Here is a 27,266-nt window from a genome sequence, read left to right on the forward strand (position 1 = left end):
CAGAGCAGAGACTGAGAACAAAGCTGTGGCTAATTTGTATGCGGTTCACACCTGTGCACACACACCTAAAACACCTTTAAAGGCTGCGCAGAGAAACAAGGATCTGTCTTCATAACTTGGTGCCTCCCCTATTTTCCTTTCTTCTTGTTTTCCTCCTCTATCAACAGTTGCCAAGATAATCAAATCTGATGCAGATCAAATCTGAGCTGCTGCAGAGGTCAGGAAGGGATTTATTGTTCCTGTCCCAACACCGTGTTGTACAGCTGGATGTGTCTCCTCGTGTTCCCTCTCCCGAGTGTGACACGCTGTACCCCAGCTGGGCTGTGCCAAACTGAATCTGTGGCTTCTCCTAAATACATCTCAATTTTTGCCCTATGCTTTCAAGGCTACCCTTGAATTCAGCTGAACAAATCCAATGCAACTCTCTCTCTCTCCACTATGAAATGTGCAGCTATTTATTTTACTTTGATTAAGCCCCTTCCCAGGTGGGAGGAGCAGGAAACAACAGCAGCACCCCCCAAAAATCCACCTTCACCTGCGGGGTGAGGAGGGCTCAGCTGACTCCTTGCAAGGGACAGGACTTGCCCATGTGGAAACTCTCAAGCAGCAGCTCTGGATACTCCAAATAACACCCAAAATTTAGGCAGGGTGCCTGAGCAGGATCAAGCTCTAATCCCGTTCTCTGCACATCAGAGCCCTGTCTGCTGCTCACGCACTGCTGGCTGCCACCCTCCCGTGGTGGGGCAGGTGTGGGAACCCCATGGGACACCCACAAACCCCAAGGAGCTCCCGCAAACCCCAAAGAGCACCCGCAAACCCCAAGGAGCTCCCAGAAACCTCAAGGAGCTCCCACAAACCCCATGGGAAACCCACAAACCCCAAGGAGCTCCCACAAACCCCAAGGAGCTCCCAGAAACCCCAAAGAACACCCGCAAACCCCAAAGGGCACCCGCAGACCCCAAGGAGCACCCACAAACCCCAAGGAGCTCCCACAAACCCCAAGGAGCTCCTGTAAACCCCAAGGAGCTCCCAGAAACCTCAAGGAGCACCTGCAAACCCCAAGGAGCTCCCACAAACCCCATGGGAAACCCACAAACCTCAAGGAGCTCCCACAAACCCCAAGGAGCTCCCACAAACCCCAAGGAGCTCCCAGAAACCTCAAGGAGCTCCCGCAAACCCCAAGGAGCTCCCACAAACCCCAAGGAGCTCCCGCAAACCCCAAGGAGCTCCTGCAAACCCCAAGGAGCTCCCATCCAGCTCCCAGCTGCACACCCCGGGGCACTGGGGGAACTGGGACCCCACCCAGGGAGCTGCAGCTCCCAGAGACGCCCGGCCCCGGCAGCACTGACCCTCCTTGCACTCCAGGGCCACCCGGGACTCCAGGTTGTCCATCTGCATCTGCAGCCTCTTGAGGGTGAGGTCGTTCTCGCGGGACTTGCGCTTGTAGGCGATGAGGACGATGATGACGATGATGAGGAGCAGGGAGCCGCCGGCCGCGATGCTGACGATGGCGGGCAGGGTCAGGAGGCTGTCGGAGACGATGCTCACGGAGCCAGGGGAGAAGACGACCCCCCCAACACGCACCTGCAGGGCACAGCACAGGTGAGCAGCAGCTCGGGGCGTGTCCCCGTGTCCTGCCCACCACGGGGCCCTGCAGGTCCCTGCGAGGCCCTGAGCCACCTCTGCTTAGGAATAGAAACCCCAATTGCCTTCAAACACGGAGGGGGCTGCTTGTGCGAGCACAGGGAGGCTTCAAGGGATGATAAATGTGCCAGCCCTTCACTATCTGGGCTTTGTTCTTATTATCTGATGGCTCCATTTGACTTTCATTTTATAAGCTTTCAACTCCTTTTCGTAAGCCATGGACGTTAACAAGCCCCTGATCATTCCACTGACAAGAAACCAGAGTGACTGCAAGGGCAGAGCAGAGAAGGGAGCAGAAAGCCCCACGTGAGAGCTGTGCAGCAAACAGGCCGGAGTTTACACCAGGACAGGCTTTTCTTGGATGTGCCCTGGCCACAGATGCGAGCAGCTCTCAGCCCGGTTGCGCTTCTGGGAGTCACACTGTGATAATGTGAATACGTTTTGGATGCTGAACTTCAAGGGGAATAAATCACAATTACAATCTCATTTGGGCTCTGCTCAGGCAATTCGGCAGCTGGGGCTTGGTCTGCAAGAGGAGCAGAGGAAGCAGCGATGCCCAAACCCCGAGCAGAGGGAGGCACCGAGTGCTATCCTGCATGAGGGTGTTGATCCAACCACTCCAGCGTTCAGATGTTCCTGGCTCCTGCTTCGGGAAAAGGCAAAACCTTTCCATCCACTTGGCAGCCCAGGTCTGTCTCCGTGGGCTGATTAAATCCCGCCAGGAGGGAGAACTGGGAATGGTCTCAACTTCATCCAGAGGAAGGATGGCACCCAGTGCCAAAGGCGCTGCCAGAAGGATTTGTTCCTTCTAGAAGGCTCTGAGGGGCATTTTTCCTTCTAGAAGGGAGTGACTCTGAGGGAAGGACAAAGTCTCTCCATGCTAATCCACATCAATATTTTAAACTTCCAATCAGACACCCATAAAATCGAAAAGCCTGCTGGGGATTTGTATCCAAGCGAGTCAGGGAGCTGGAGAAGGAGGAGAAAGGGTGGGGAGGAGAGGGGAAGGGGATGCTGACGGGACATGCAGCCCCTCACCGTCACTTTGTGCTGCCCGGTGAGGGTGGGGGGCTCGCACAGCAGCTGTGTCTCGGACACGGTGACGGCGCAGGGCGTCTCCCCGATCAGCACCGTGTAGTTGAGCTTGGCTCCTCCCGGGGCGGGCGGGCACAGGTTCCTGCCCTGGGGACACGGGGACACAACACCGACAAAGATGCAGCACATTCCTCCGGCTTCGGCTCTCTGTTTAGGGCACCCCATCCTCGGCAGCAGGGAGAACCCCCCTCCCTCCCTCCCTCCTTCCCTCCCTGGGGTTGTGCTGAGCTCCCCACGGGCCGAGCGAGGCTCTCCTTACCTTCAGGATGATGGGAGAGCCCGGCTTCTGCTCCAGCACCCCGCTGGAGCTCAGCATTTCAAACGTGGGGTTGGGGTAGTAGATGAACTTGGTGTCGTTGTAGACCAGCAGGGACTGGACGTTGTTGAAGATGAAGCCAAACTCGTCCGGGCGCTCCACGGCGTCCAGCCCCGGGCGGTACTCGGCGCTCAGCGGCGGCGCCAGGCAGGCCAGGGCCGTGCCGTTCACCACCTGGCACACCTGGGCAAGGGGAAGGGAAGGGGGCCTTGAGACAAAGCAGCAATGCTCTGCCCTGAGCTGGCCCGCGATGCTCTGGGGGCTGGGAAGCGTCGCCCTGGTTTTTTTAAGATTTTTCTAAAGCCTTCAGAGTTTGCGTTCTTGCAGCGAACTCACACAACTTTCTGTAAACAACCGATTGTTTTGCATTCCTTCATAGAGGAGGAGAAATCTGATGGACTGGTGGTTTGTCCAGTGTCGTTGGAGAGGTGGCACGTTCACCTCCAATCCACTGGCACCTTTGGAAAACTACAAATGTTGGGGTCAGAAATGAACTTGCCCCTTTTTTACTTTCACGAGAGCAGAGGCGTGTGTCGTGTTTTCCCGTGTCCTGTAGTGACAGGGAAGCCCAGTGGATTCATGCTTAGCTGGGACTGTTTAATCCAGGCTTGGTGCTCCGTGGTCTCAGAGGTCTTTTCCAACCTGTCTGATTCCGTGGGGCATTACAGCCATGATTTGGGGCAATTTGCTTCTCCTCCAGCCAGCATGAAGGCACTGGGGTAGAGATGGAGGGTGAGCCCAAAATGAGCCGTGTTTCAGTGGAGCTAAAAGCTCACACAGCAGCTCTTACTTATTTTTCTTTATTTTTTTTTTTTCCCATTTCTTTCCACTTTCCTCCTCTCCAGCTCTGAAGCAGACCCATAGGGAATACCTGTTCCCTGCTGCAAATGGGAGATTAGAGGCCATTCCCAAATGCCAGCGAGGGAAGGGAACAGACCATGTGACACTGGTGGGCAGGAGGGAACATGAAGGTCATCTCCTGCTGGGCTGAGGACACCCACAGCTCCTCCAGCCCTCAAAGCAGGGAAATCGCTGATTTATGGGGCTCTTGCCTTGTAAAGCAGCAAGAGCCCAACCATTTGGCCTCCCTCCATAACTGAAAGATTTAATTTCACTCAATTTTGTGTCTTCAGAATTATTTTTGTAGCACTATAACTGCAAGTGCTAGCAACAAAATTAGATGTCTTTTCAAAAAGAGCTCAGATGAAAAAGGTCTTGAGGGGGAGAAAAGGAATAGGAAAAGACCGCTCAGTGATTTGCCCTTTCCAAGAGAATACAGACTCAGTCACGAAGATCACTGCATAGAAACAATATATTTCAGTTTTACTTGGCCAGAATAATTTCTGAAGTCCTGGAAGTACAATTGTTACTCGTAGCACACACAAGAACCTCTCTTAGTCCCCATTTAGCTGGGGGTTCATCTCAGCTTCTCACTCATGGACTGAGAGAATGCAGATAGGGGAAGGAGGGAATTTCACATTTCTGTGTGTCAAATTCCCTCCTCCCAGTGCCCCCAGTTTGGGGGAGTGCAGGAAATACCCCCAGAGCAGCTTTTGCCACGGCAAACCTCCCCATGCAGGCAGCCCTGGCAGCAGCACCCCCACCCAGGGGTGCAGGATGGTGCTCCCAGCCCCTACTCACGTTGACAAACTCCTTCCCGTTGTACTTGACGCGGACCCGGGGCTCCTGGATCACGTCCAGGTTGGAGCCAGTGACAGTCAGGGGCGTGTGTCCGCTGTGGGAAGCCAGGAGAGGCCTGATCAGGGCTGGGCTGTGCACAGAGCCTGGGCCCCAGAGACAAGTGCCAGGAGGGTTAGGCTTGAGAGGATGAGTACAGCCCCGTGGTGTGACAGCAGCAGCCACCCCGTTCCTCAACTGCCTTTTGATTCACATCAGCTTTTCCCTTTCTTGGTGGCTGCTGGTTTTGTTGTGCTCCAGGACCACAAGAAGGAGCCTTTAAGGAGCAGCTGTGCCCTTCTGCAGCACAGGGGGTGAGCTGGGCTTTGGCCGAGCCCCCAAACTCTTGGTGCAGGGTTTGCTGTCGCCGCCTGGCTGAGCACAACCCCTCTGGCAACCCCAGGCCTGAGCTGTGCTAAATGCAAACCCCAGAACTGCCCAGCCCTGACCCGTTCAGGACGCTGGGTGGGATGTGCATTCCCAAAGAGCCCAGCTTTTGGCCTGGGTGTGTGCTGAGGAGCCCCAGAGCAGGGGAGAGCCGAGGAGGTGCTGTCAGAGCTCTTACCTGGCGATGCTCCACTCGGGCTCGATGTGCTGCACCTTGGGGTCATCGATGTACTCAAACAGCAAAGTTCTCTCCAGCTGAGCCCTGTCCACGCTGACAGAGACCTGAACAGCCCCCAGGCCGTGGGCTGAGGGCGCTGACACACAAACGATCTCATTCATGGATCGCCTGCACAGGAGGCAAACGGGCAGTGTTAATGGGGGGGTGCAGGGGCAGAAACGGCCTTTGTCCTGTCCTGGGGCAGCTCATAAAGGGCTGAGCCTACAGCCAGCCCAGACTGGTACCTGGGAGGCTGCTGAGGTGGGCAGGGGGGGTTGGCATGGGCAGGAGGGTTTGGCATGGAGGGAAGGGTGGGGAGCTCTGCCCCGAGCTCTGCCCAGCGTGAGAGCAGCGCAGGCTCCCTGGAACCCCTCTTTGTGCCAAGCTGCAGCTCCCGCACCCCCCTGAACCCGCTGCCGGCTGCTGGGCGTGTGAAAACAGATGGCTGCCTTTTAAATGGGATGCATAAGCCGAGTGAAAAGCCAAATTCTTCCCCTCCCCACCCCGGTGCACACACGAGGCTCTTGTGAGTGGCACAATGGCTCCGTGCAGCCCCTGCCTGGGAAGGGCCGTGGCACCGGCACCGCTGCCTCGCCTTTGTCTGCCCATCAGAGCGGGCTGACCCCGGCTCGGCGCTGCCTGGCTGGACACAACAGACCATCTGCTGCCACCAGAGCCCCAGAGAAGGTGGAGGCAGCGGCGCAGCGAGGCCAGAGCTTTGTGCACTGCCAGAGCACAAAGGCGCCGGTGGGTGGAGGGATGGAGAAGGGGAATGAGGTCTGAGCATCCAGAACAGAGCTGGGAGGGACCACACGGCTCCTTGGACACTGATCCTACAAAAAGTGCTGGAGGGACATTCCTGGCAGGCCAGTGTTCCTGCACGGCCACCTGTGGTTGTCCTTCCTGCCCAGAGCTCCCCTGGCTCGCTGGAACGTCAGTGTTCTTTCTGTGGCTCCTTTAGTTTTGGGTTCCCCCAGGGGAGAGGGCAGGCAGGTCTGCAGCACCTCACTGCCAGTCTGGTACTTAAATCAAAACCTGGCACTCCTGAACGGGCAACCTTCACCACCCTCACCATCCTCAGAGGCCCGTGCAGGTGCCTGGATGGCTGAGGCTCAAGTGCAGCCGTGTCCCTGCAAAGCTCTGAGCCTGTGTCTGCCAGGGGGAAGGTGTGTGATCCTTCTCGGGGTCCTTACACAGCCCCTGCCCTCCCTAAGGAGCACGGACATTTAGGAGGGCATGGAACAGCACGTACCACAATGTTCCCAGCTCACACCTTGGCCCTTCCACCCCCCACATCCGAGGGGACAGAAACAACCCCCCCGAAACTCCTCAAACCAACTGCACTTGACCATTGCTGCACCAACACATCCACCCCCTTCCTGCCCTGCTCCTGTTCCTTTTCCTGTCCTCACTTGGTTTTATCACATCCACCTTGGTTTCATTTAGCCACAAAGGCTTCCCTGTGTGAGGAGTGGGATCCTCCAGCCGAGTCTCGGAGTGGTTCTGTGCAGCCTGATGGGTTCCTGCCCTGCTGCTGCCCACCCCGTGCCTGCCCAGCTCTGGCAGGAGCTCGGAGTGACGCAGGGCTGCTGGCAGAGCAGCTCCCGGCTCCCCGTGATCAGCTAATTAGCTTTCTGTGCTATTACTGTGTCGTCATGGTGAATCTACCCACTCCTCCGATCAGAGAGGGGAGAATGGGGGAAGCTGTAATTAGAGGGAATCTCATTAGGAGCTGCTTCATCTCGTCAGGCTCCCCCCACGCCCTCGAGTACAATTGGAGCTCGTTGCCTCAAAACAGTCCGAGGCAAAGCAAGTGCACAGCGTGGCCCCGGGTGAGGGATGGGGCACTCAGCCACTGCTCTCTGTCCTGCTGTCTTTAGCACACCCAGGGAACCCAAAGCTCCCCCAGGTCTTGCAGGGCAGTAGCTGCAGGTTGCCTGAATCGGATCAGGTGTTTAAGGGAGGGAATTCCAGGGCTGGCCCTACACTTCTGCTGGTGCTAACGCTGCTCCCTGTCTCCATCTGAGGCAGCAATTTGGCACCTTTGTTTTGGATGTGGAAGGAAATACTGATGGGGTGGTTACACTGCTTAACACCTGGAGGGCTGGGCTGCACTGGAAGGTTCTGGAATGCCCTGAGCACCATCCTGGCATGGATCCAGGACAAGCCCTGCTCAAAACCCAACGTGCTCCCACACCTGAACGCCCACAGCTCCCACATCCAAGAACCTCTCAGGCTTTTGGATGAGAAATTCACCTCCAGGGATCTCTGCTTTCCCAGAAACTTCCTCAGCTCCTCCTGGGCAGCCTGAGTGAGGATCTGGGAGGCAGAATCCCTTTGGATAGCAGGTTGCCACCCAGGCTGTGCCCACTGGCAGCAGGGCGGGCAGGGCTGTGTACTGATACACACAGCTGTAAACCACACATCTCTTTTTTAACTAAGCCCCAGGAAAACCCACTAAACCCTGCAAATGTCAACTCTGTGTTTACACTGCTGGGGAAAAAGCAAATTTGCCATCAAAATCCCAGAAGAGATTGATGGCTGTGCAAGTTCCTCAGCAGGAGGTGTGAGAAGACCCTCGCCTTGCTCAGCTCCTCATTTTTAGGAGGTTGAGGCACCTGCAGCAGTGGCTACAGGAAAAGCAATGGAGGACTGTGAAAAGAGAAAGGAGATATTTCATATAAATGTTCCATTTTCTTCAGGGCAGCCAGCCTGGGGGCAGGTACTGATGACCAATATAAGCATATTTCCATCCCAGTGGTGTTTCACTGTCATTTTCAGAGCAGTTACCATTGGAACAGCATTAAAATGAAATAATGAACAGCACTGACACCGATGAATCCCTCCCTTGCCATGCAAGCCTCCATGACAATAAAAGAGAAGATGGTCTCATGCAATAAAAGAGGGAATGGGAGCCTTAGGGGCTCCCAGATGGATTTTTGCACATTCAGCTCCAGCAGATCCATGCTGGGATGGGAGCAGGAGGTGCTGCAGGAGCCTGTGCTGGTCTCTTACTCGTGGAACTCGCAGGTCTGGTTCCCCAGGAGCACGGACACGCGGCTGCCGGCCCCCAGGTAGTGGCCAGAGATGGTCACCATGGTCCCTCCCGACTCCGGGCCACGGCTGGGGCTCAGGAAACTCACAGCTGGAGTCTGCAGGAAGGAAAGGACAGCTCAGTGCTCCTGCTGCAGCCAGGGAGCTGCCCTGGCTGCCTGTGACAGTGCAGGACGTCCCTGAGTGTGTCCAAGGCCAGCTTGGACAGGGCTTGGAGCAACCTGGGCTAGTGGAAGGTGTCCCTGGGGTGGGACAGGGTCTTTGAGGATCCCTTCCAACCCAAACCAATCTGGGATTCCATAATCACTGTTCTGGGGGTACAAAGCTGTGGGAGCCCTGGTTTATTCACAGGGCGAGCTCTCGATCCCGCAAGCTGCGCTTGTCGAGTGGGCCACCAAAAAATTGTGCAACACCAAGGGGAAAGCCCCAGGAAAAAAAGCAGCAATTCCTGGATTGTCTTCTGGAGCTGAAGCCCCTCCGTGAGGCAGGCTCAGCTCCCGGGGGGCACACGTGCTGTCCCCAGCAGGACACTCACCACGAACATGTACTGCTGCGCTGACTTGGCCGTGAACTCGGGCTTGCACTCTCCGATGCACAGGAGCACTGGGCCGGAGCTGATCCCTGGAAGCGCCTGCCCCATTTCACAGACGATCCTGGAAGCAGAAATGCCGCAGGGAAGCTTTGGCAGGAGGTGCCAGCAGTGCCCTGCACAGCTCCACACTGCTTTTATTTCTCCTTTCTCTCTCCCCCCCCCACCCTTTTAACTTTGATATCTGCCTCTTTGGAAGAAGTTAATTACTGAGTCTATTTTTACCCTGTGTAGTAATTTAAACGGAAAAAAAAAAATCAAAATTAGACATAATTATTACAAGCTGTAAACTCCAGAGCAAAGCAGAGCACTAATGGCAATATATTAGCCAGTAGCAAAGTGAGTGCGAAGTCCTCAGAGTAACAGATGAGTTCATTAAGGGAACAGCTCACACTGCAGACTCCCAGTTAATCAAAACTGGAGAAACCTGCTGGGAGATGATAGAGACAGCCCTGGAGAGCAGCTTCTGCTGGGGGACAGGGCTGGCTGCCACAAACGCCCTCGTGGTGGTCACAGGAGCTTGTCCCCGTGCTCCTGGTGTGGTCCAGCTCAGCCCCGTGGGCACATCCTGAGGCTGGGAAAGCTGCAGGGCCAGGGAGAGCTGCTGGGGTTACCCACAACTGATGGCTGAATAACCCCAAAATCCCAGGGCAAAGCTGCAGGGCCAGGGAAGAGCAGCTGGGGTTACCCACAACTGATGGATGAATAACCCCAAAATCCCAGGGCAAAGCTGCAGGGCCAGGGAGAGCTGCTGGGGTTAACCACGGCTGATCACCGTGGATGAATAACCCCCAAATCCCAGGGCACGGGGGATGTGTGACACCAGCTGGGGATGGGATCAAGCGGATGCCAGTCATGCCAGCAGGTTTGGGGGAGGTTTTCAGAGGGGCATCAGCTGGCAGGGCTCTCCAGATGGACCTGGATGCTGCTTGCTCCCACAGCAATGCCGGGAAGATAAATCCAAGAGCATCCCTGCAGGCTCTGGGAAGCTGAGGGTGGGAGGAACCTGCCCCCGAGTGGAAATCTGAGAGGGGGATTGCAGACCTGGCGATGGGTAATTGGCCTCAGGGAGGAAAAGCTGAAGGTAGGAGTAACCTGCCTGAGGCAGGAGGTGCAGATCCACCCGTGAGGAGATACCTGTGGGGATCTGACCCTGGCAGTGGGACCAGAGGAGAGCCAGAGCAGCCTCTGCCTGCTGAGGCTGAAGGAGAAGGAAGCGCTCACTCCTCTGCCCATCACACACAAAGACATAAAAGGCCCCAATTTGGGAAGGCAGCGTTCGAGCTGCCTCCAGCACCATTAAATTCACTGCAAATAAAATAAAATAAAATAAAATAAAATAAAAAATAAAATAAAATAAAATAAAATAAAATAAAATAAAATAAAATAAAATAAACCACGAAGACCGAAGGAAAAAAAGAAGCTGCTGTGCACAGGTGATGCCAGGAGGCCCGATGAAATGCACACATGCTGGTAAAGAGCTGGAACGTGCACGTCCTCGTTGCTGCACATCAAAAGGGGTTGCCTGGAGAGACGCTGCCTTTGGAGAGCAGGGATTGAAGCGTCTCAGCTCCGAGCCTTCCTCTGCCACGTGCTCCTCGCTCTGCCTTTCAACCAGACGTCGCCCCTGCACCTCTCTGCCTGTTAATCCTTCACCTCTCCCTCCTCCTCCTCCTCCTGCAGACTGGCAGCGGGGAGAGGAGGCCGCTCTGAGCTTGGGGCCACGGCAAAGAAAGCCTGGGGGTGATTCCTGGCACGCCAAGGGCAGGAGAGGAGAGGGGAGGTTCTCTCTGCCGCGGGGAAACACCAAATACTCCGCTGTGCCAGCAGAGCAGCAGCTGGGCAGGGCCGGGTGTGGCACAGGGCACAAGTGACCGGGTACACCTGGCCCCGAGTCCCGCTCAAAGCCAAAGCCCCAGCAGGTACCTTGTTACAAAATGATGCATTCGGCAGAGCTGTAGGGTGCTGATTGCCGGGCTAAGTGGCCCTTTCACCAACATTAACCTAATTGCTGGCTGATAGATTGCGGGGCTGGAGCATATGGCAGAGTCATTACAGTCCTGGAATTCAGTCTGCCCACAGAACCCTTAAGAGGGTCCTTTTATCTGTATTCATCTTTAAAAGGCAGCTCTCATGCTAACGCTTGCTGTTATCTGCCCAGGGTAAATGTTTTAATGATGTTAACAAACTTTGAAAGCTCAAGAGCCGTAATTAGAGTCATGATTATAAAATCAGGGTTTCATACCATCAAAGGGGGATAATTTCATAATCTTCCATCCTTTATTTGAAAAATAAAATATAACAAAGTACTGCTTGGCAGAACAGCCCCAACTGCTCGCAGTAAGCCGTGCTTGGAGCCATTCCTGCGGCAGCCCCAAGCACCCTTCACCCCCTGATGCCACATTCCCTGGCACTCTGCCCTGCCCCTCGCTGCTCCAGAGGGGCCAGCAATGCCCCTCCTGCCTCACAGCTGGGAAAGAAACACCAGGAATGGACAAAACCCAACCAGCGCCACCACGTGCAGCTGGTGACAGGTCCTGGCTCTGCTGGGCTCTGAGCGGGAGCCACCAAATGCATTTCCCAGCAGAGGACGAAGCCGGGGCAGATCTGTGCTGCTGGGAGCAGCCCCACACTCGCAGTCCTACTGCGCAGGACACCATCCTGGTCATGACACAACCCAAGGGGGACACATCACCTACATCTCCCGTCCCACCCAGCACAAATGTCCCCCCCAGTACCCTCTCAGCACCTTGGCTCCCCCAGCGCAGCCCCGCGGGGCAGGAGAGGGGCGGGTGCCACGCCGTGGGGTCTATCCGCCCGTCCCCTGTTACAGGCCTGTTTTCTAATTTTGGGCTGACGTTTTTCTTAGTGAAACGAATGGATTGACTCCAGTGGAGCCCACTCGGATTCCGGGGCTGTCACCGCCTCGCCCGCCTAACAAATGGCTGCGTGCAGCCGGCGGCGCCGGCGGAATTCCAAGTGGGATGGGGAGCGCGGGGAGGCGGCGGCGGCAAGGTGCTCATCAGCAAAGGTGCTTAGCCAAGCAGGAACCGCGGCGTGCAAGGAAACAGAACCTTTAATGAAAGCTTAAAGGGCTGCTTAACCCCTGCAGAGAGAGTCCAGTGCGCGGGAATGCGGGGGAATGTGCGGGAATGTGCGGGAATGTGCGGGAATGTGCGGGAATCCCTTCCCACGCCCGCCTCCACAGCCCTTCCTGCAGGTGCCCGGGCTCCGGGTGAGTTTTTGGCCTCCTGAGCGCTGGCCGGAGGTCAGGGAGGAGCTCTGTGGGGTGCCCGGCCCTGGGGACGCGCGGTGGGGACAGGGGAGGGGACACTCACTGCTCGGCCACCACGTAGTGCTCGGGCAGGGGCGTGCACTGCACCCCGGCCACCTGCACGCCCTGCGCGATCTCCGAGAAGTCCAGGCCCAGGTTCACGCCTCGGATGGTCACCCTCGTCCCTCCTTCCGGGGGCCCCGACACCGTCAGGATCTGCAGGGAGACAGGACACAGGGAAGCTGAGGCGACGTCCCCACCGTGCCCGTTCTTCAGCCCCACCCCCGGTTTGGAAGCACTGCTCCTGCTCCTGCTGCCAAACCAGCCAGGCCCACCCCTCACGGCTCTCCTGCATGTCCTGGAGGAACCTGAGGAGGATGCTGAAATCCACCTGTGCCGTGCTCCAGGAGAGCTCCAAGGTCCCTGAGCCGGCCAAGAAGAGTGGGCAGTGCCATTCCCAGAAATCCTTGCAGAAGGATAAACCTGGCTCCTATTTTCTCTATCCAGAGCAGGGTAAGTCACCTTCCAGAAGCAGCCTGGTGCTTGGAGAACTTTACCTTCTGCCTTGGCTGTTCTCTGAATGTTAATGTCACATTTTATTAGTGACTTGGCACCTCAAATGACTTAAAAATGTTAAAGGGTGAGGTGTGTGCTTTCAAGCTGCCTGTTTATAGCCTGCCTCAGCCATAAGCATCCCTGCTTCCCTGGACTTGCATTAAGGGCGAGCTCCTCTTCAATTAGGAGTATAAATTTCAATAATGCATGGTCACAAAATTTGGACCCAGGACTCTCAGACAGTTATCCTGAATCTGCCACCGCTCTGTTGCTGCTCTTGGGTGAGTTTCTAATCTTCCCCGTGCTGCAGCTGTTATTAATAAATAAACACAATCCATAATAATGCAATTTAATTAATTTAATGGATAAATCTTGTTTACGCTTCTTTGTTCCACCCTTGTCTTTGGCAAAAAACTTGAGCCCTTCAGAACGTTTTCCTCGCTGTTTCCAGATGGATGGGTGGCTTTTTTCCACCTCCTCAGGAGTGAGGAAGGCAGTCAGACACCAGTGCCACCAGGACACCCCATCCCAGTGACCTGGCCCACAGCAGCCCCCGTGGGCCACCCCTGTCCCCATCACTTCTGTGCTTCCCAGCTCCCCAGAGCATCTCCAAAGAGACATCCACGATCTTCAAGACGGAATCCCCCCGTCCCCACTAAACCAATGGCCACATCCACTTGGTTTTTGAGCACTGACTCCAGCACTTCCCTGGGCTTTCTGTCCCATTTTTGGCCGCACGTGCTGAGGTTATTCCAACTCCATGCCAGAGCCACCAAGCCACCCCCTCCTTCCTCCACATCCTTTAATTCCCACCTCCCTCTCCCCTCCACTGCCTGATGGAGGTTTTTAATTTATTCACCACGCACTGCCTGTTGTGCTGCTGTTCCCTGTAACTCACACCACGGCCTGTCTTGTATCATTTAGCTCTGGGAAGCTCGACGTGCTCATAAAGCCACTACAAACCCAAGCTGGGTTGTGTTACACCGAGTCCTGGAGGCCTGGCAGTGTTTACATCACTGGTGGGGAATCACCTGAACTTGCCTGACAGTTACAACTGTCCTTTGCAGCTCTGGATGATGCTAAAATGCATTTACTGGGGCACTTATTCCGCCGTCTCGTTGTCTCATCACTGCTCAAAAAAAAAAAAAGAAGCCACCGCTTGCCATTTCCTGACCTGAGCAGAAGCAGCGGGGCTGAGCAGCCTCCCTGAACAAAGCCCAGCTGATGCTGTATTTTAAAAATGTCCTGACCTGGAAAATCCCCAATATGGAGCTCCACTCGACCTAGATTTTAGTGGCCACTAATTGAACAGTTTTGAAGTAACTGTGCCATAAAGCAGCCCCAGGGTTAGAACAGATGCATTCAATTAATTACAGCTGGAGAGATTCAGTCAAAATCGCAGAAAGAAGATAAGTCTTAAAGGTCCCGGTGCACCCAGAGCTGGGGACCCTCCGAGCAGCATCCTGGGCTCCTCGCCGGGGTGAGGATGAGGCACCTCCAGCACAGCCAGCCCCTGGTCTGCCTTAATCCCAGCTGGGCTGTGCTGGGAGCTGCAGGGCTGCCAGGCCAGATTTCTGATCTGAGACAGGCAGGATTAGCAAGAAATAGTCCCCAGTTTCAAGGAAATCACTTCACTAGACTGGCTTTTCACTTAGAGCTCTGTGGAGGATGAAAAGGGCCTGCACAGGGCAGCTGAGAAAGAGCAAGGCCACCACCAGGAACTGGACCTTTGCTGTTTAGGAATCCACACCTCTGCTGGAAGTTTTTTCAGGTTGTTTGCTAAACTGAAGCATCTTGAAAGTGACTGAGATCTGAGCGGGGTGTGGGAGGCAGAATTACTCTGGGCAGGTCACCTCTCCCCACGGCACGAGACAAATCCCAGCCCAGCCCCTGTAGCAGTGCTGGACAGCTCAGGTGTGCAGCCCTGTGTGATCCATAAAATGGGCTGGCTACAGGGGTGAGGGGGTGCCAGGAGCTCGGTCACCCTCACACCCTGCCCTTGGTCAGGGAAGGGTCACAGGTGCTCCAGAGCCGCTTCTCTTATTGCTGCTTTTTACCTGAAACCAAGGGACCCCCAAGGCTGGGATCCAAGAGACCCCCAAAGCTTGGATCCAAGGGACCCCCAAGGTTGGGATCCAAGAGACCCCCAAAGCTTGGATCCAAGGGACCCCCAAGGCTGGAGTCCAAGGGACCCCCAAGGCTGGGATCCAAGGGATTCCCAAGGCTGGAATCCAAGGGACCCCCAAGGCTGGGATCCAAGGGACCCCCAAGGCTTGGATCCAAGGGATTCCCAAGGCTGGAGTCCAAGGGACCCCCAAGGCTGGGATCCAAGGGATTCCCAAGGCTGGAGTCCAAGGGATTCCCAAGGTTGGGATCCAAGGGACCCCCAAGGCTGGAGTCCAAGGGATCCCCGAGGTTGGGATCCAAGGATCCCAGGGATCCAGGAGCCCCAGCCCAGTGCTAGAACCCTTCCCCTCGCAGCCTGCAGAAGACACGGCTCCAACAACGAGGGATAAATGTTCTCAGTGTCATGTCTTGCTGCTTGAATCTTTCAGCATTTCTGACACGAAGCAACATTTTGCCTGCAGAAGAAGTCAGCGAGGAGCCGGGGAGAGCTGGAGCCGGGGCTGGCCGGGAGCTGCAGGGAAGCCAGGAGCCCCGTGCAGCAAGCCCTTGGCATCTGTTCGGGTGCAGAGAGAGCACCCAATCAACGGCACAGCCCCTGCCCCCTCCCCAGGCCCCATCCACCTCCATCCTCTTTGTGCTCTTTTGCTCCTGCTCTAAGCCCTGGATCCCAGCTGATGAGCCCAGCGGGGAAGCGGCACATGAGCATTGTCATCCCGGCATGATCCCTCCTTGTCTCTGCCTCAGCTGATGGCACATTCAGAACCTAATTGTTATCTCAGCAGAGCAACTCCATTATTCAGCCTGACACTGCCCCCCCTTCAGCTGTTTGTTGCACTGATGTTATATTAATGAGGCCTGCAAATAAATGAATAGGAGATCAGAGCGCCGCTTGTTCCCAGAAAACTGATTTTTATTTATTTATTGCTAAGGCCACAGACCGGGTGGAAGTTTTAAGCTGCTGAGGGGACATTGCTGGAGAGGGCTGGGCCTCTCACGCAGTGAAAAGACTGCAAATACCCCGCTGCTCATTTACTTTTAGAACTATTAAGACACAATCTCTTCTTATTTATGCATCCGCTAAAGGTGCTGGCGCCTGGGAGCCAGGCCCCTGACCTCAGGCTTGTCACAAAGAGTGAACCTGGCCAGATGAAGCAGGAGGAGTGGAAACCAACCCATATTAAAGGCTCTTTTACTCTGGGTAATCCAGGCTGCAATGTGAGCTCCAGTATGAGAGCAAACCCTGCTCCCCAGTCCGGTCACTGCTGGTGCCCAAGGGATGGGGGACGTGGCACCAGTGCCAGCTCTGGACCTGCCAGGGCCAGGTCAGCCCCGGCAGGGCAGGGTGTCCTCCCAGCTGTACAGCTCTGCAGCACTGGGCATTGTGTGCCCAAAATCCTGAGAAAGCTCAGATGTTGGGAAAGGACCCAACAGCAACGAAAGCTGGGGAGGTCTCATGGTCTCCTCCACAGTCTCACTCTGAGGGCTGAGACACAGACCTGGGGATGGAGTCAAGAAATCTGTAACAGCAGAGCTCTGCTCTTTTCTGCTTGGACAGAGCCCAAGAGTATTGCTTTCAAGTTGGACGGTGATAAAACACTTGGTGGCAGTGCCCTGCCTGCAGCCAGCTGCCAGAGCCAGCCTGGCACTGCTCACATGCAAGTCACTTGGTGCCTCTCCCCTTCTCTGCCCAGCTCAAGGAGGGGCAGATAAATGATTCCAAGATTTCTTTGACTTGACAACTTTCTGCATGGTTTATGGGGAAGCAAATCTCAGTAGAGGCTGTTTTGCTTCCTGTAGCATAATCTTGTGCAGCAGAACAGCACTCGGGCAAGAGAAGTTTGGGTCCTGCCCAGTGGCGGGGCAAGGGGAAGATCCAGGGAAGCCTTTAAGGATCATTTTATCTCTTGGTAGGACAGCTGAGACTTGGAAAACAAAGAGACCAACCAAGCAGGGAAAGGACAGGCTTCCAACCCTTTTTAATGCTTTCCCATCCCTGCACAACCAGCCCCAGCAAATCCCAGCAGCTGCACTCTGCCCTGTACAAAACACTGCACGAGAGAGAGAAACACCTGCCCAGCAAAGTGCAACACTGCTGGGCAGAAGGCCTAAGGCAGAAATACCAAAAGTCTGGAAAGGTCCCTGAGGATGGATGGACCCTCCTCAGCAACATCGTTCTCCTGCCAGCCCCACCCAGCCCTGATGGAGCAGCAGCCTCTGTGCTTCCTCCTCTTTTCCTTAGGAGGAGGTTGATGCCTCCCTCCCACGGGATCTGAGCCAGTTTAGTTAAACCAGTGTAGAAAGTAATTTAATTTAAGAGGAGATTTCCACACTCACTTGAGTTCTGATCCAGCTGGCAGATTTTGGGTGCTGAGCAGCGCTGCCACCAGCATTAGTGTAAGAGGCAACTCTGCTCCTCCTGTGTTACACCTTTTGCAGTGTGGACACACACCCAGGGCAAGGGAGGCATTTTTGGGGGATTTAATTAACTGAGAAACCCAAACCTTCCTTCTTTCCCACTCAACAGGAGCGTCATCCCTCACAGCAGCGTTAACAGAGCGAGTGCGGTTTCACTGCTGGAAATGCTCCTGGGACACATTTTGCATCCCTCAGTGGGCTGAACAGAAATATCAGAACCACCAACTCCAGACTAATTAGCTCCCTGGTTTAATTAGCATTCCCGTGGCGGTCACCGCGGCGCGGGTGGGGCGGAGGCCGCGCACTAAAACCGTCCCAGAAAGTTCCGGAGCGTTTTATCCGCGTTTCTCAGGGCCGGGCGGATTTTGGGGCAGCCCAGGGGGGAGGAGCGGGCCGGGGGCGCCGGGCTCACCTCGGTGATGCGCGGGTTGGAGCACTTGACGTTGTGGCTGGACCAGTCGAGCCAGGGCTGCGCGCCCGGGGAGCCGCAGTGGGGCCGCAGGGTGCACTTGGCCTCGCCGCTGCACCAGCCGCACTCGAACTTGGGGTCGGCCTTGAGGCACAGCCCGCAGCTCTCGCGCTGCGCCGCGCACTTGTACAGGTGCACTGCGGGGACAGGGCACGGCGGGGCTCAGCACCGGGCTCGGGACACGGCTGGGACTGGGGATTCACCTGGGACACGGCTGGGACTGGGGATTCACTCGGGACAGGGCTGGGACTGGGGATTCACTCGGGACAGAGATGGGATTGGGGATTCACTCGGGACACGGCTGGGATTGGGGATTCACTCGGGACAGGGCTGGGACTGGGGATTCACTCGGGACAGGGCTGGGACTGGGGATTCACTCGGGACAGAGATGGGATTGGGGATTCACTCGGGACAGGGCTGGGATTGGGGATTCACTCGGGACACGGCTGGGATTGGGGATTCACTCGGGACAGAGATGGGATTGGGGATTCACTCGGGACAGGGCTGGGATTGGGGATTCACTCGGGACACGGCTGGGATTGGGGATTCACCTGGGACACGGCTGGGACTGGGGATTCACTCGGGACAGGGCTGGGATTGGGGATTCACTCGGGACACGGCTGGGATTGGGGATTCACTCGGGACACGGCTGGGACTGGGGATTCACTCGGGACACGGCTGGGACTGGGGATTCACTCGGGACACGGCTGGGATTGGGGATTCACCTGGGACACGGCTGGGACTGGGGATTCACCCGGGACAGAGATGGGATTGGGGATTCACTCGGGACAGGGCTGGGATTGGGGATTCACTCGGGACACGGCTGGGACTGGGGATTCACTCGGGACAGGGCTGGGATTGGGGATTCACCTGGGACAGGGCTGGGATTGGGGATTCACTCGGGACAGGGCTGGGATTGGGGATTCACTCAGGACACGGCTGGGACTGGGGATTCACTCGGGACAGGGCTGGGACTGGGGATTCACTCGGGACAGAGATGGGATTGGGGATTCACTCGGGACATGGCTGGGATTGAGAGATTCCCTTGGGATACAGCTGGGATTGAGGGATTCCCTTGACGTACAACTGGGATATACCCTTGGGGTGTAATTGGGATTGAGGGAATTCCAAGGGACACAACTGGGATGGACGAATTCCCTTGGGACACAGCTGGGATTGGGGTATTCCCTTGGGATGCAGTTGGGATTGAGGTATCCCCTAAGGACACAGCTGGGATTGGGGTATTCCCTCAGGACACAGCCAGGATTGGGGTATTCCCTCAGGACACAGCTGGGATTGGGGTATTCCCTCAGGACACAGCTGGGATTGGGGTATTCCCTCAGGACACAGCCAGGATTGGGGTATTCCCTCAGGATACAGCTGCTCCTGGACTTGCCCAGCCCAGCACAAGCTCAGCTTTGTCTCCCCAAGCCGCAGGTGCCCCTGCACAGGTGGATCCCAAAGCCAAGGCTCAGGGAGCAGCACCAGGAGTGCAGGGAGCTGCTCTCCTCCACAGGGTGACCCTCCGTGGTCCCGGTGTCTCTGCCCCAACAGCCCCTCTCCAGCCCCCCACCGCCCATGGCCTGAAGCCAACTGAAGCAGATTTTACCTTTCAGATTCTCCGGGTTGTCAATGACGAAGTTCCCGTTCCAAACCACGGCAAAGTCCACTGCCAAGTTGCTGATGTCCATCCCATCATAGAGGTACTGCAGGGCAAGATCCAGAGCGAAATGCTTGGGGAGACCACACTCCCAAAGAGGGTTTTTTGAGAGAAACCATCTTTATTGTCTGCTTAGAAACACCTGCTGGTGCCTCAGACACCACATTTTTACACTTCATCTCCAGGGTTCTGCTTTTCCCTTCTCCTCATCAGGAGGAGATAATTAAATCAGATCTAGTCCTTGTGAGAGGTAGCAGATTAATTATTCCACTTGCAGTGGTTGCTCTCGTCACTCAGTCTCTGGCCTACCAACACAGCCCCTCCAGTTAACCAGACTGGGACTGCTGCCTTCAGGCTGCTTCTTGCCCAGTTTGTGCACCCCAGTGTGACTGGGAGCTCCAAAGCCCCACTGCAGAGCTCTGCAGGTGGAACAGGAAACAGCTGAGCAAAAATAGGTGGTGCAGAGCCCCAGCCACTGTCTCAGCCTGCTCCAGGATAGCACTGGCGTGAATTATTCCCCTTTTTATGACATCCTGGGGGCTGTGGCTGAGTGAGGCTGGATGCTTCAGCTGAATTCCCAGTGAATGCTGAAATTCCCATTATCGCACCCAGCAGTGGCCAGGCCTCACTCTGGTGCTCTCTTTAGGTCAACCAAGAGCTGCTAAAAAGACTTCAAAATGTGAGTGAGCATTGCCATCCTCTCTGGGACCAGGGAGTGGTGATTAGAGCAGGGCAGCCTGCTCTCCTGTCCCTGGGCAGGAGCTGTGCAGTTTTAACTCACGTTTGACTGTACTGGCTCACCCTGCCTGGGTTTTACTAAGCTGGTGTGGAACAAGAAGCTGTGAGTCCAGAACGGCCCTCACACCCTCCCCCTACCACTTCCTATCAGCCCAACAGCAATAAAAGTGCTTCTCTAATGCTTATAAATCACTCTGGATAGGAAAAGTACTATATACTATTAATACATTTATTATCCACCAAGCTGCAAGGCCCAGAGATGGCCAGCGATGTATAAATATCCAGTAAAACTTTTAAAAATTCAAAACTTCATTAACAATTTAAGACCATCTGCACTGAATTTTCAAGTGGACCCTGTTCTGCTGCCTAAAACAAACTGACTGTGCCCTTTTTGCCCAGGGCCCTTTCCGAGCACACGGAGAGCAGAGGAAGGGCCACGCTTGTCCCTGCTTGTCCCCAGCTGTGAAGGGACACTGGAGACCCAAATTTGGGCTGTGGATCAGGACGGGGGTGCCTGCATTTGCCATTTGTGTTTTGGCATCCCAAGGTACCCACCAGGGTGACTTTGGGGTGCCCATGGCGAGGCTGAGCCCCGTCCTGAGGAGGGGATCAGCGTGCCCTGCTCCTCAGGCAGCATCACCCGGTGATTCCCCTCTCCAGCCCTGCTCTGCTCTCTCCCCTGGCAGCTTCCCTTTCCCCCTCCTTCCCCGCTCTCCAGCACTGCTCTGTTCAGCCAGCCACCGTGACCTGGGATCTGACAGCTCCCCGATAAGGGGTCTGTGATTCTCCTTATCTCCCCGTGTGTGAATTAGCCTGCCTTAACACCTCCCGCATTCCCTCCTCCTCCTCCTCCTCCCCTTCCCCGGGCTGACCCCCCCCACCGGCAGCCAGGGCACTCCAGATAAGGCATCTCCTCCCCGCGGGCGCTCTCCCACCTGGGAGCCGGGATTAGAGGGATTTCCCAGCCGCCCTGCCCAGCCCTGCTCTCACCGAGCTGTTCTGGCACTGCACGCTGGAGCTGTTGAAGCGCAGGGCGGGCACCCTGTGCACGATGCCCTGGATGCTGAGCACACACTCGTAGCCCCTCTGGCCCGACTGGGGCTGCGGCAGGTTCCTGGCCTTCAGCGTGATGGGCTTCACCTCTCCCACCGGGATCAGGATCTCCTCCGTGGGGAAGAGCTGCGGGCAGTCCTGGGAGGCAAGGGGAGAAGGTGGGAGGTTATGGGTGGGGTGTGGTGGTGAAACATAAACTTTAAGCGGTTTAGAGATTTTAGAGGAGTTCAAAGGACTCTGTAAGGAGGCCTTGATGAAGTTAAGAGTTAGTAGTTAACTAATAATTGATTGCTTGTCAACACAGTGTTTAGTTAGCTGGGTTTGTAATGAAGAATACAGAAACTGACAAATAGCTTTTAGGAACATGAGACAATTGTGGGCCTCCTCTGCTCTGAAGACAAGGAATGGGAGTTCTACCAAGGTTCATTTGTCATATTTGCATTGAAAAGGTAGAAAGGGCAGAATGAGGAAGACTTCATTTACTTCCTCATTTTGGGACCCCTCCCCATGAAAGGGACCACCGACCCATTTCAAGGAACAAACTAGGCATGCTTAATGGCTTTGGGAATGATTAGCACACGGAGCGAGGAATGGGATGGACCAAAATGATGACTATGTATTTGTATTTTGGGTATTCAGTTGATTTTGGCTTTTATGTTTTAGGATTTTAGCTTTTATGGTTTTTATCTGTAACCCTGCAGTTCTTCAGTGTATAACTCCGCACACAGCGCGAGCTGCTGCTCTCCCATTTTGGTCAGACACAACAATTCCTCTCCAGGCCTGGGAATCAAGGACACCTCACTGCTTCAGGCTCCCAGAGATGGAAACAAAACCATGACACCTTCCCATCCAAACCACCTGTGACTCTGTGAAACACCACTGCACAGATCTCCAGTTCACCCAAGCACAAACCAAATGTCTAAATGAAACCCTGAGACGGACCACAAAAAACGACTTGTCAGCTCCTGGTAACTGTGTGCCATCCCTCCCGTGAGATCTCAACATCCCAAACATTATCTCTGCACAACACGCTGGGAAATACAATTTTTCTTCAATTTCTACACCAGGGACTGCAACACGCTGAGACAAAGGCTCTGACCATCAGCTCTATTTACATTCTGCTCAGCTCTAATGTGCTTTGATCGAATGGAACAAGGAACCTAAGTACCTGTAAGCACCTGACACTGAATGACTAATCCCAAGCTAAAGCAGGAGTTTAGAACAAACACGTTCCCTCTGCCAAATCCCAGCCTGGCATCCCAAGCCCTTTGCCCTCCAGCCTGGGGATGAAAGGAAATCCTGCTGATGGCAATGCCAGGCAGCCATCCTGCCCAGGATCCTGCTAGGACAGCGTGTCCAGGGGGAAAATCCCCCCTCCCCAAGGCAGGCTCCCCCTCCAGCTCCCAGCCAGGGCCATGGGAAGTTGTTTCAGCACTGGCTCCAGCGAGCTGTAAATGAGAAACAGATGCTCTGGTCTAGAGGAGCCACTAACTTAAACTGCAGCCTCATAAACCTTTTTAGTGGCACTTTTTCCGTATATATATTTTATTTTATTTCTAACAGGGACTTTCACGGATTAACAGCCAAGAGTGATTTCAAACTCCATCAGCTGCGCTGGGGAGGGAAGGGAGGCCCTTTCCTGCAGTGGAGTGGGTTCACAGGCTGGAAGGGAATGGCATTCCCTGCTTCCCAGTGACCCTGGCACCACGGATCCAACCCAGCTCATCACCAGCAAACTCCCTGGACTCACAGCATTTTCCATCCAGCTGCTCCAAGCTGACTCTGCACGTTCCTTCCTCTCCTGAAGCACCACTCGCCTGTGCCACCTTCCACTCAACACCTGCCTGCATGGAGGGTTTGCCTTTCACCTCAAAGTCCCATCGAGCAGCAGCAGGAGACAAATGGCCCCGCTCCAGAGAGGGGCCCAGCCCCGTGGGATGCCCGTGGGCTGGAAGGAAAAGCAACCTGGAGCTGCAGAATCTTTACCCCATTACAACTGAAAACAAAAAAAAATATCTATGCTTGCATCACCAGTGGGAGAACTTCAGCGCACAGTCCTGAAAATAATGAATATGTTATGGACCATTATCCTTCCTGGCCAGCTCTGTCCGTGAGGCGACTGCTAAGGAAAGGCTCCTGCCTTCCCTGGGAAGGGAATGGGAGAGGGCTCCCATCCCCACATCTGCTCCCTGAGCTCAAAACACTGGCAGCAGAAATGGTTCTGCCATCATTAGAGACGAGTGGGGCAAAATAGATTTTTTTTTTTTTTTTAATTAATTTCATTCCTTTGGTTCCAGTGGAAGGAAAATGTCACATTGGGATTGTGGGGAAAGCGAGGCAGGCGCAGCCTGAGCAGAAGCGAGGCGGCCCCTCCGTGCTGGCTGACAGCTGCAGTGATCACACTAACAAGGGATCCCCATTTTGGGATGGAGAGATCCGTAGGAAGATGCCAGACTCCAGAAAACCCAGGATGCTCGTGGGCAGCCACACTGCTGCGGGCAGTGGCTGCTGAATTTCTCAGCTGAGCGAGTGGAGCTGCCAGGGCTGGGGAGGGCTCGGGTCAGCTCGGACCCTGCACGCCCCGTGGAGCCCCTGTGAGCCATTTCCAGCCTCACTGCTCGGCTTTCAGGGCTTTTCTTTTTCTTGTCTGTTTTTTAAATTGCTGCCTCAGTGATGTGTGCCCCAAATCCCTGCACAGCCACATCTCTGCACCCCAAATCCCTGAAAAACCCATGTCCCTGCACCTGAATCCCTGCACAGCCACATCTCTGCACCCCAAATCCTTGCAAACCCATGTCCCCGCACCCCAAATCCCTGCACAGCCACATCTCTGCACCCCAAATCCCTGCACTCCCACATCCCTGCACACACAGCCCTTCCCACAGACCCTGTGTGGGGGTTTTGGCTCTCACATGGCTGCTGCTGCAGGAGAACAGCCTGGCAGGGTGGTTTTGTCCCTCCACCACCTCTCCCAGCTGCTCCCTGGCGCAAAAGCCAGTGTTTTGAATTATTTCGTTAGGGTGTTGAGCTCTGTCCATGCGGGTTCCCCTGACAGGAATTTCCCGGTGCACTGGGAAGGGGCTGGCAGCACCAGCCCTGCTCCTGGGGCTGAGCTCTGTGGCTCTGGCCTCGAGAAACACCCAGAAAACACCGAATAAAGGCGGTGGAATACACAACTTGTTCCGTAATCAGTTTACTTTGTTTTTTAATTCATGAGAGGTAAATCCTGCTGCGAGTTAGAAAGGCCATTATTGCCTCCTCTCGCTAAACAAACAGGCAGAATCCTCTCATTATCCTCCTTGACTTCCCTGCGCCAGAATAAACACGGATCAGATCTGCTGGAGGAAGACAAGGCTCCGCTGCCTGAGTGGCACAGACTCTCGGGGAATATTCTGCCTGTGAAGTATCAGCACACACAATTTACAAAGACATTTTATGCTTCTCCAACACTTTTTAGCCTCAAAGACTCCAAGGTCTATAAATACCTTAAAGACCCGCGTTCTGCAGCTGTCTCTGGAGCAGAACAGAGCACCCATGGTTATTATTTGTGTTTAACCGAGCAGTTTTAGTAGGTCAAACCTCCTTGCTCTTATTTGGGAAAAAAAAAATTGCCTAGAAATGGCAGGCAATTCTTCTGACTATGGGATTTAGCCCAAATGGCTAAATAGACTGTTTTTGCACTTTTCATCTTCAAAAATCCCCCGCAAACTCTCCACAAATGTTAACTTGCTGCACGTTATTTTAAAGTTATAAACATAACCCAATCTGGCACGTGAATGTAAACCCCTGGTTCACAGTTGTGCTCCCAATGATATAAATTACAGTCCCTGTCACTCATGGAAACACATTATCCTTCATTTATGCCACTGGAAAGGAGAGCAGACCCTGTTCCTTAGAAACCAGACATGAAAGGGAGGCAGCTGGAGCCGAGCCTGGTAAATTCCTTCCCCACACCATTAGCCCCGAGCTGCGGGCACGTGCTGTAACCTGGGTCTCCTCCATCAATTTGGGAGGCAGGGGGATATTTACAGCCACGGAGGGAACCTTTCCCTCCTGTAAACAACCCTTTGTGCGCCAGAGGTGAGCACAGGAGCGCTTCCCTGGCACGGGGACAGGTTTCAGGCAGGAACATCTCCCTCTGCTCCCACAGCCCTTCCCCACCTGGCTCCTTCCCTCCCATCACCAAACACGGCTGATAAAAGCACTGCCACAGCTCGGAGCTGAGGGAATTTTGCTGAAACCGAGCTTTTTGTTCCTATTTCAGGCAAAGGCATCTCCCCAAAGTCAGGTGTGAGCCTGCAAAGCCATTGGCTGGCTTTGGTGGCCTGAGATGTGGCTCTGAGTCACCTCCGGCTCATCCCAGCTCTGCTGCCGTGGGGATGGGCAGGACAGGCGTGAGGACGGGCTGATTTTGTTTTGTTTCCTTCAAGGCACATCAAGCAGCACTCAGCACCCAAGGGCACAGCCAGGGGCAAGGGCGTCGCCATAAAATCAGTGGGAAATCAAGGGAGCTCCTGAAATCCCCGGATCTGAAACTCTCTGTCCCCAGATCAGCGTCCCCCCTGTGGAAATGGCATTATCAGCACACGCTGGACATCAAAGAGGGACGGGCTCTCACATTCCGGGGAGCTAAGAGGATTTATTTGGTTCTAGCTCTCCTCTGGGATGGGGTGTAAGGATGTTTATGAATCCACATTCCTCCTCATCTGGAAGCTTCAGACATTTAGAGAGAGGCATCGTGAAACCTCTCACACAAACCAAACCACATCAGGCACATTAAAATGGCATCATTGCCTTGATCTGGGGTTTTGTAAAGTGGGACAATCGGTGCTCCACGAGAATCTCTTGCAGAAATCCTGATTTAGTGGGAGCAAGGTCTGAGCAAGCACCTTCTGCTGACAGTGAAGACTCTGACCAGGAAAAGGATGGGAAAATAATTGCTTCTCTAATAATTAACTCCTAAGGAATTGGCTACCTGGAAATGGAGACCTCAGAGGAGTTGGGTTCCCCCATCTCAGAAATTCCCAGGAGAGGGAGAACACCAGGAGCAGCCAGCTCTGTCCTGCAAGATCCCTCTGCTGTAAAGGCTGTGAAATATCTGTATTCATTGACCAGTGACCCCAAACCACGTGTGCCACATTTCCACTTTTCCTAAAGCACCCACCCACCTTTGGGGCTTCCACATCTGTCCCTGAGCTCTGCCCTTGGATGTGAGCAAACAATTCCTGTTGGCAGGGCAGGTGGAGGGATGAGAAAAGCTCTCTGGGCTGTATTTCCACGCAGGCAGGGCAGGAAGGCAGCACTTAGCCCGGTCTGTGGGGGCAGAACCTTGCAAGGAGCAAGAGCACAGCTCATGGAGAAGGAATTTCTCTCCCCCATCTCCTCGTGAAGTGGCTGAGGCTTTGAGCTCTTGTTCCTCCTCCAGACAGACAACTCCTGGGAGCATCAAAGGGAGCTCGTTACACATCCAATCCCCCTGGGACGCCAGTTCTGATGGGCCAGGAGTAAAAGGGAATATTCAAGATATTTTCCCTTAAATTAAAGATAAAGATGCGAGCAAATTTGCAGGCCCGTGTGAACACGTGTGTAAACCTTACGTAAGGAGAGGCACAGGGGACTGAAAGTAGGGCACAGACACGGAGATCACCCGCTCCAAACACCACTGGCTCTGCTGGGGAGGGAGCCAGGGTAAGCACAAACAATTTCCTAATACATCAGGCCCTGACACAATGAGAACATTGTGATCCGAATTGGTTTAGGAGAGGAAACTCTTCATGAGGCATTTACTTATTTCTGTGTTGGTGAAGGGCCCACAGCAAAGGCATCATCACCATGCTGTGTGTGAAGAGGAAATTCATGGCTCTTAAACAAGCAAACACATTTATCTGGGGTGGTTTTGCCTCTGCTCAGAGGTCTGGGGAAGAAATGATGGAGAGCACTTGTGTCATTATCATCAGCCCTTATCAAAGCTAATCACCAGGAAGGTGGGAGATGTC

The 27,266-nt window shown here is 54.7% G+C and overlaps 1 protein-coding gene across 1 annotated transcript in view; it reads right to left on the reverse strand.

Annotated features, from left to right (window-relative positions):
- PLXNA2 (plexin A2) overlaps positions 1-27,266 on the reverse strand; it is a 150,099-nt gene that overhangs the window by 26,726 nt on the left and 96,107 nt on the right. Inside the window, exons 10-20 of the mRNA XM_053963880.1 lie at positions 21,208-21,408; positions 19,429-19,525; positions 17,763-17,956; positions 12,318-12,469; positions 8,926-9,043; positions 8,352-8,488; positions 5,298-5,465; positions 4,697-4,790; positions 2,999-3,238; positions 2,683-2,826; positions 1,350-1,584 (exon numbers count right to left, since the gene is read on the reverse strand). Of these exons, the coding sequence (XP_053819855.1) occupies positions 1,350-1,584; positions 2,683-2,826; positions 2,999-3,238; positions 4,697-4,790; positions 5,298-5,465; positions 8,352-8,488; positions 8,926-9,043; positions 12,318-12,469; positions 17,763-17,956; positions 19,429-19,525; positions 21,208-21,408 (1,780 nt within the window). The remainder of the gene's footprint in view (positions 1-1,349; positions 1,585-2,682; positions 2,827-2,998; positions 3,239-4,696; positions 4,791-5,297; positions 5,466-8,351; positions 8,489-8,925; positions 9,044-12,317; positions 12,470-17,762; positions 17,957-19,428; positions 19,526-21,207; positions 21,409-27,266) is intronic.

This window comes from Vidua chalybeata, chromosome 24, assembly GCF_026979565.1.
Source record: "Vidua chalybeata isolate OUT-0048 chromosome 24, bVidCha1 merged haplotype, whole genome shotgun sequence".
In the NCBI taxonomy this organism is placed as follows: Eukaryota; Metazoa; Chordata; class Aves; order Passeriformes; family Viduidae; genus Vidua; species Vidua chalybeata.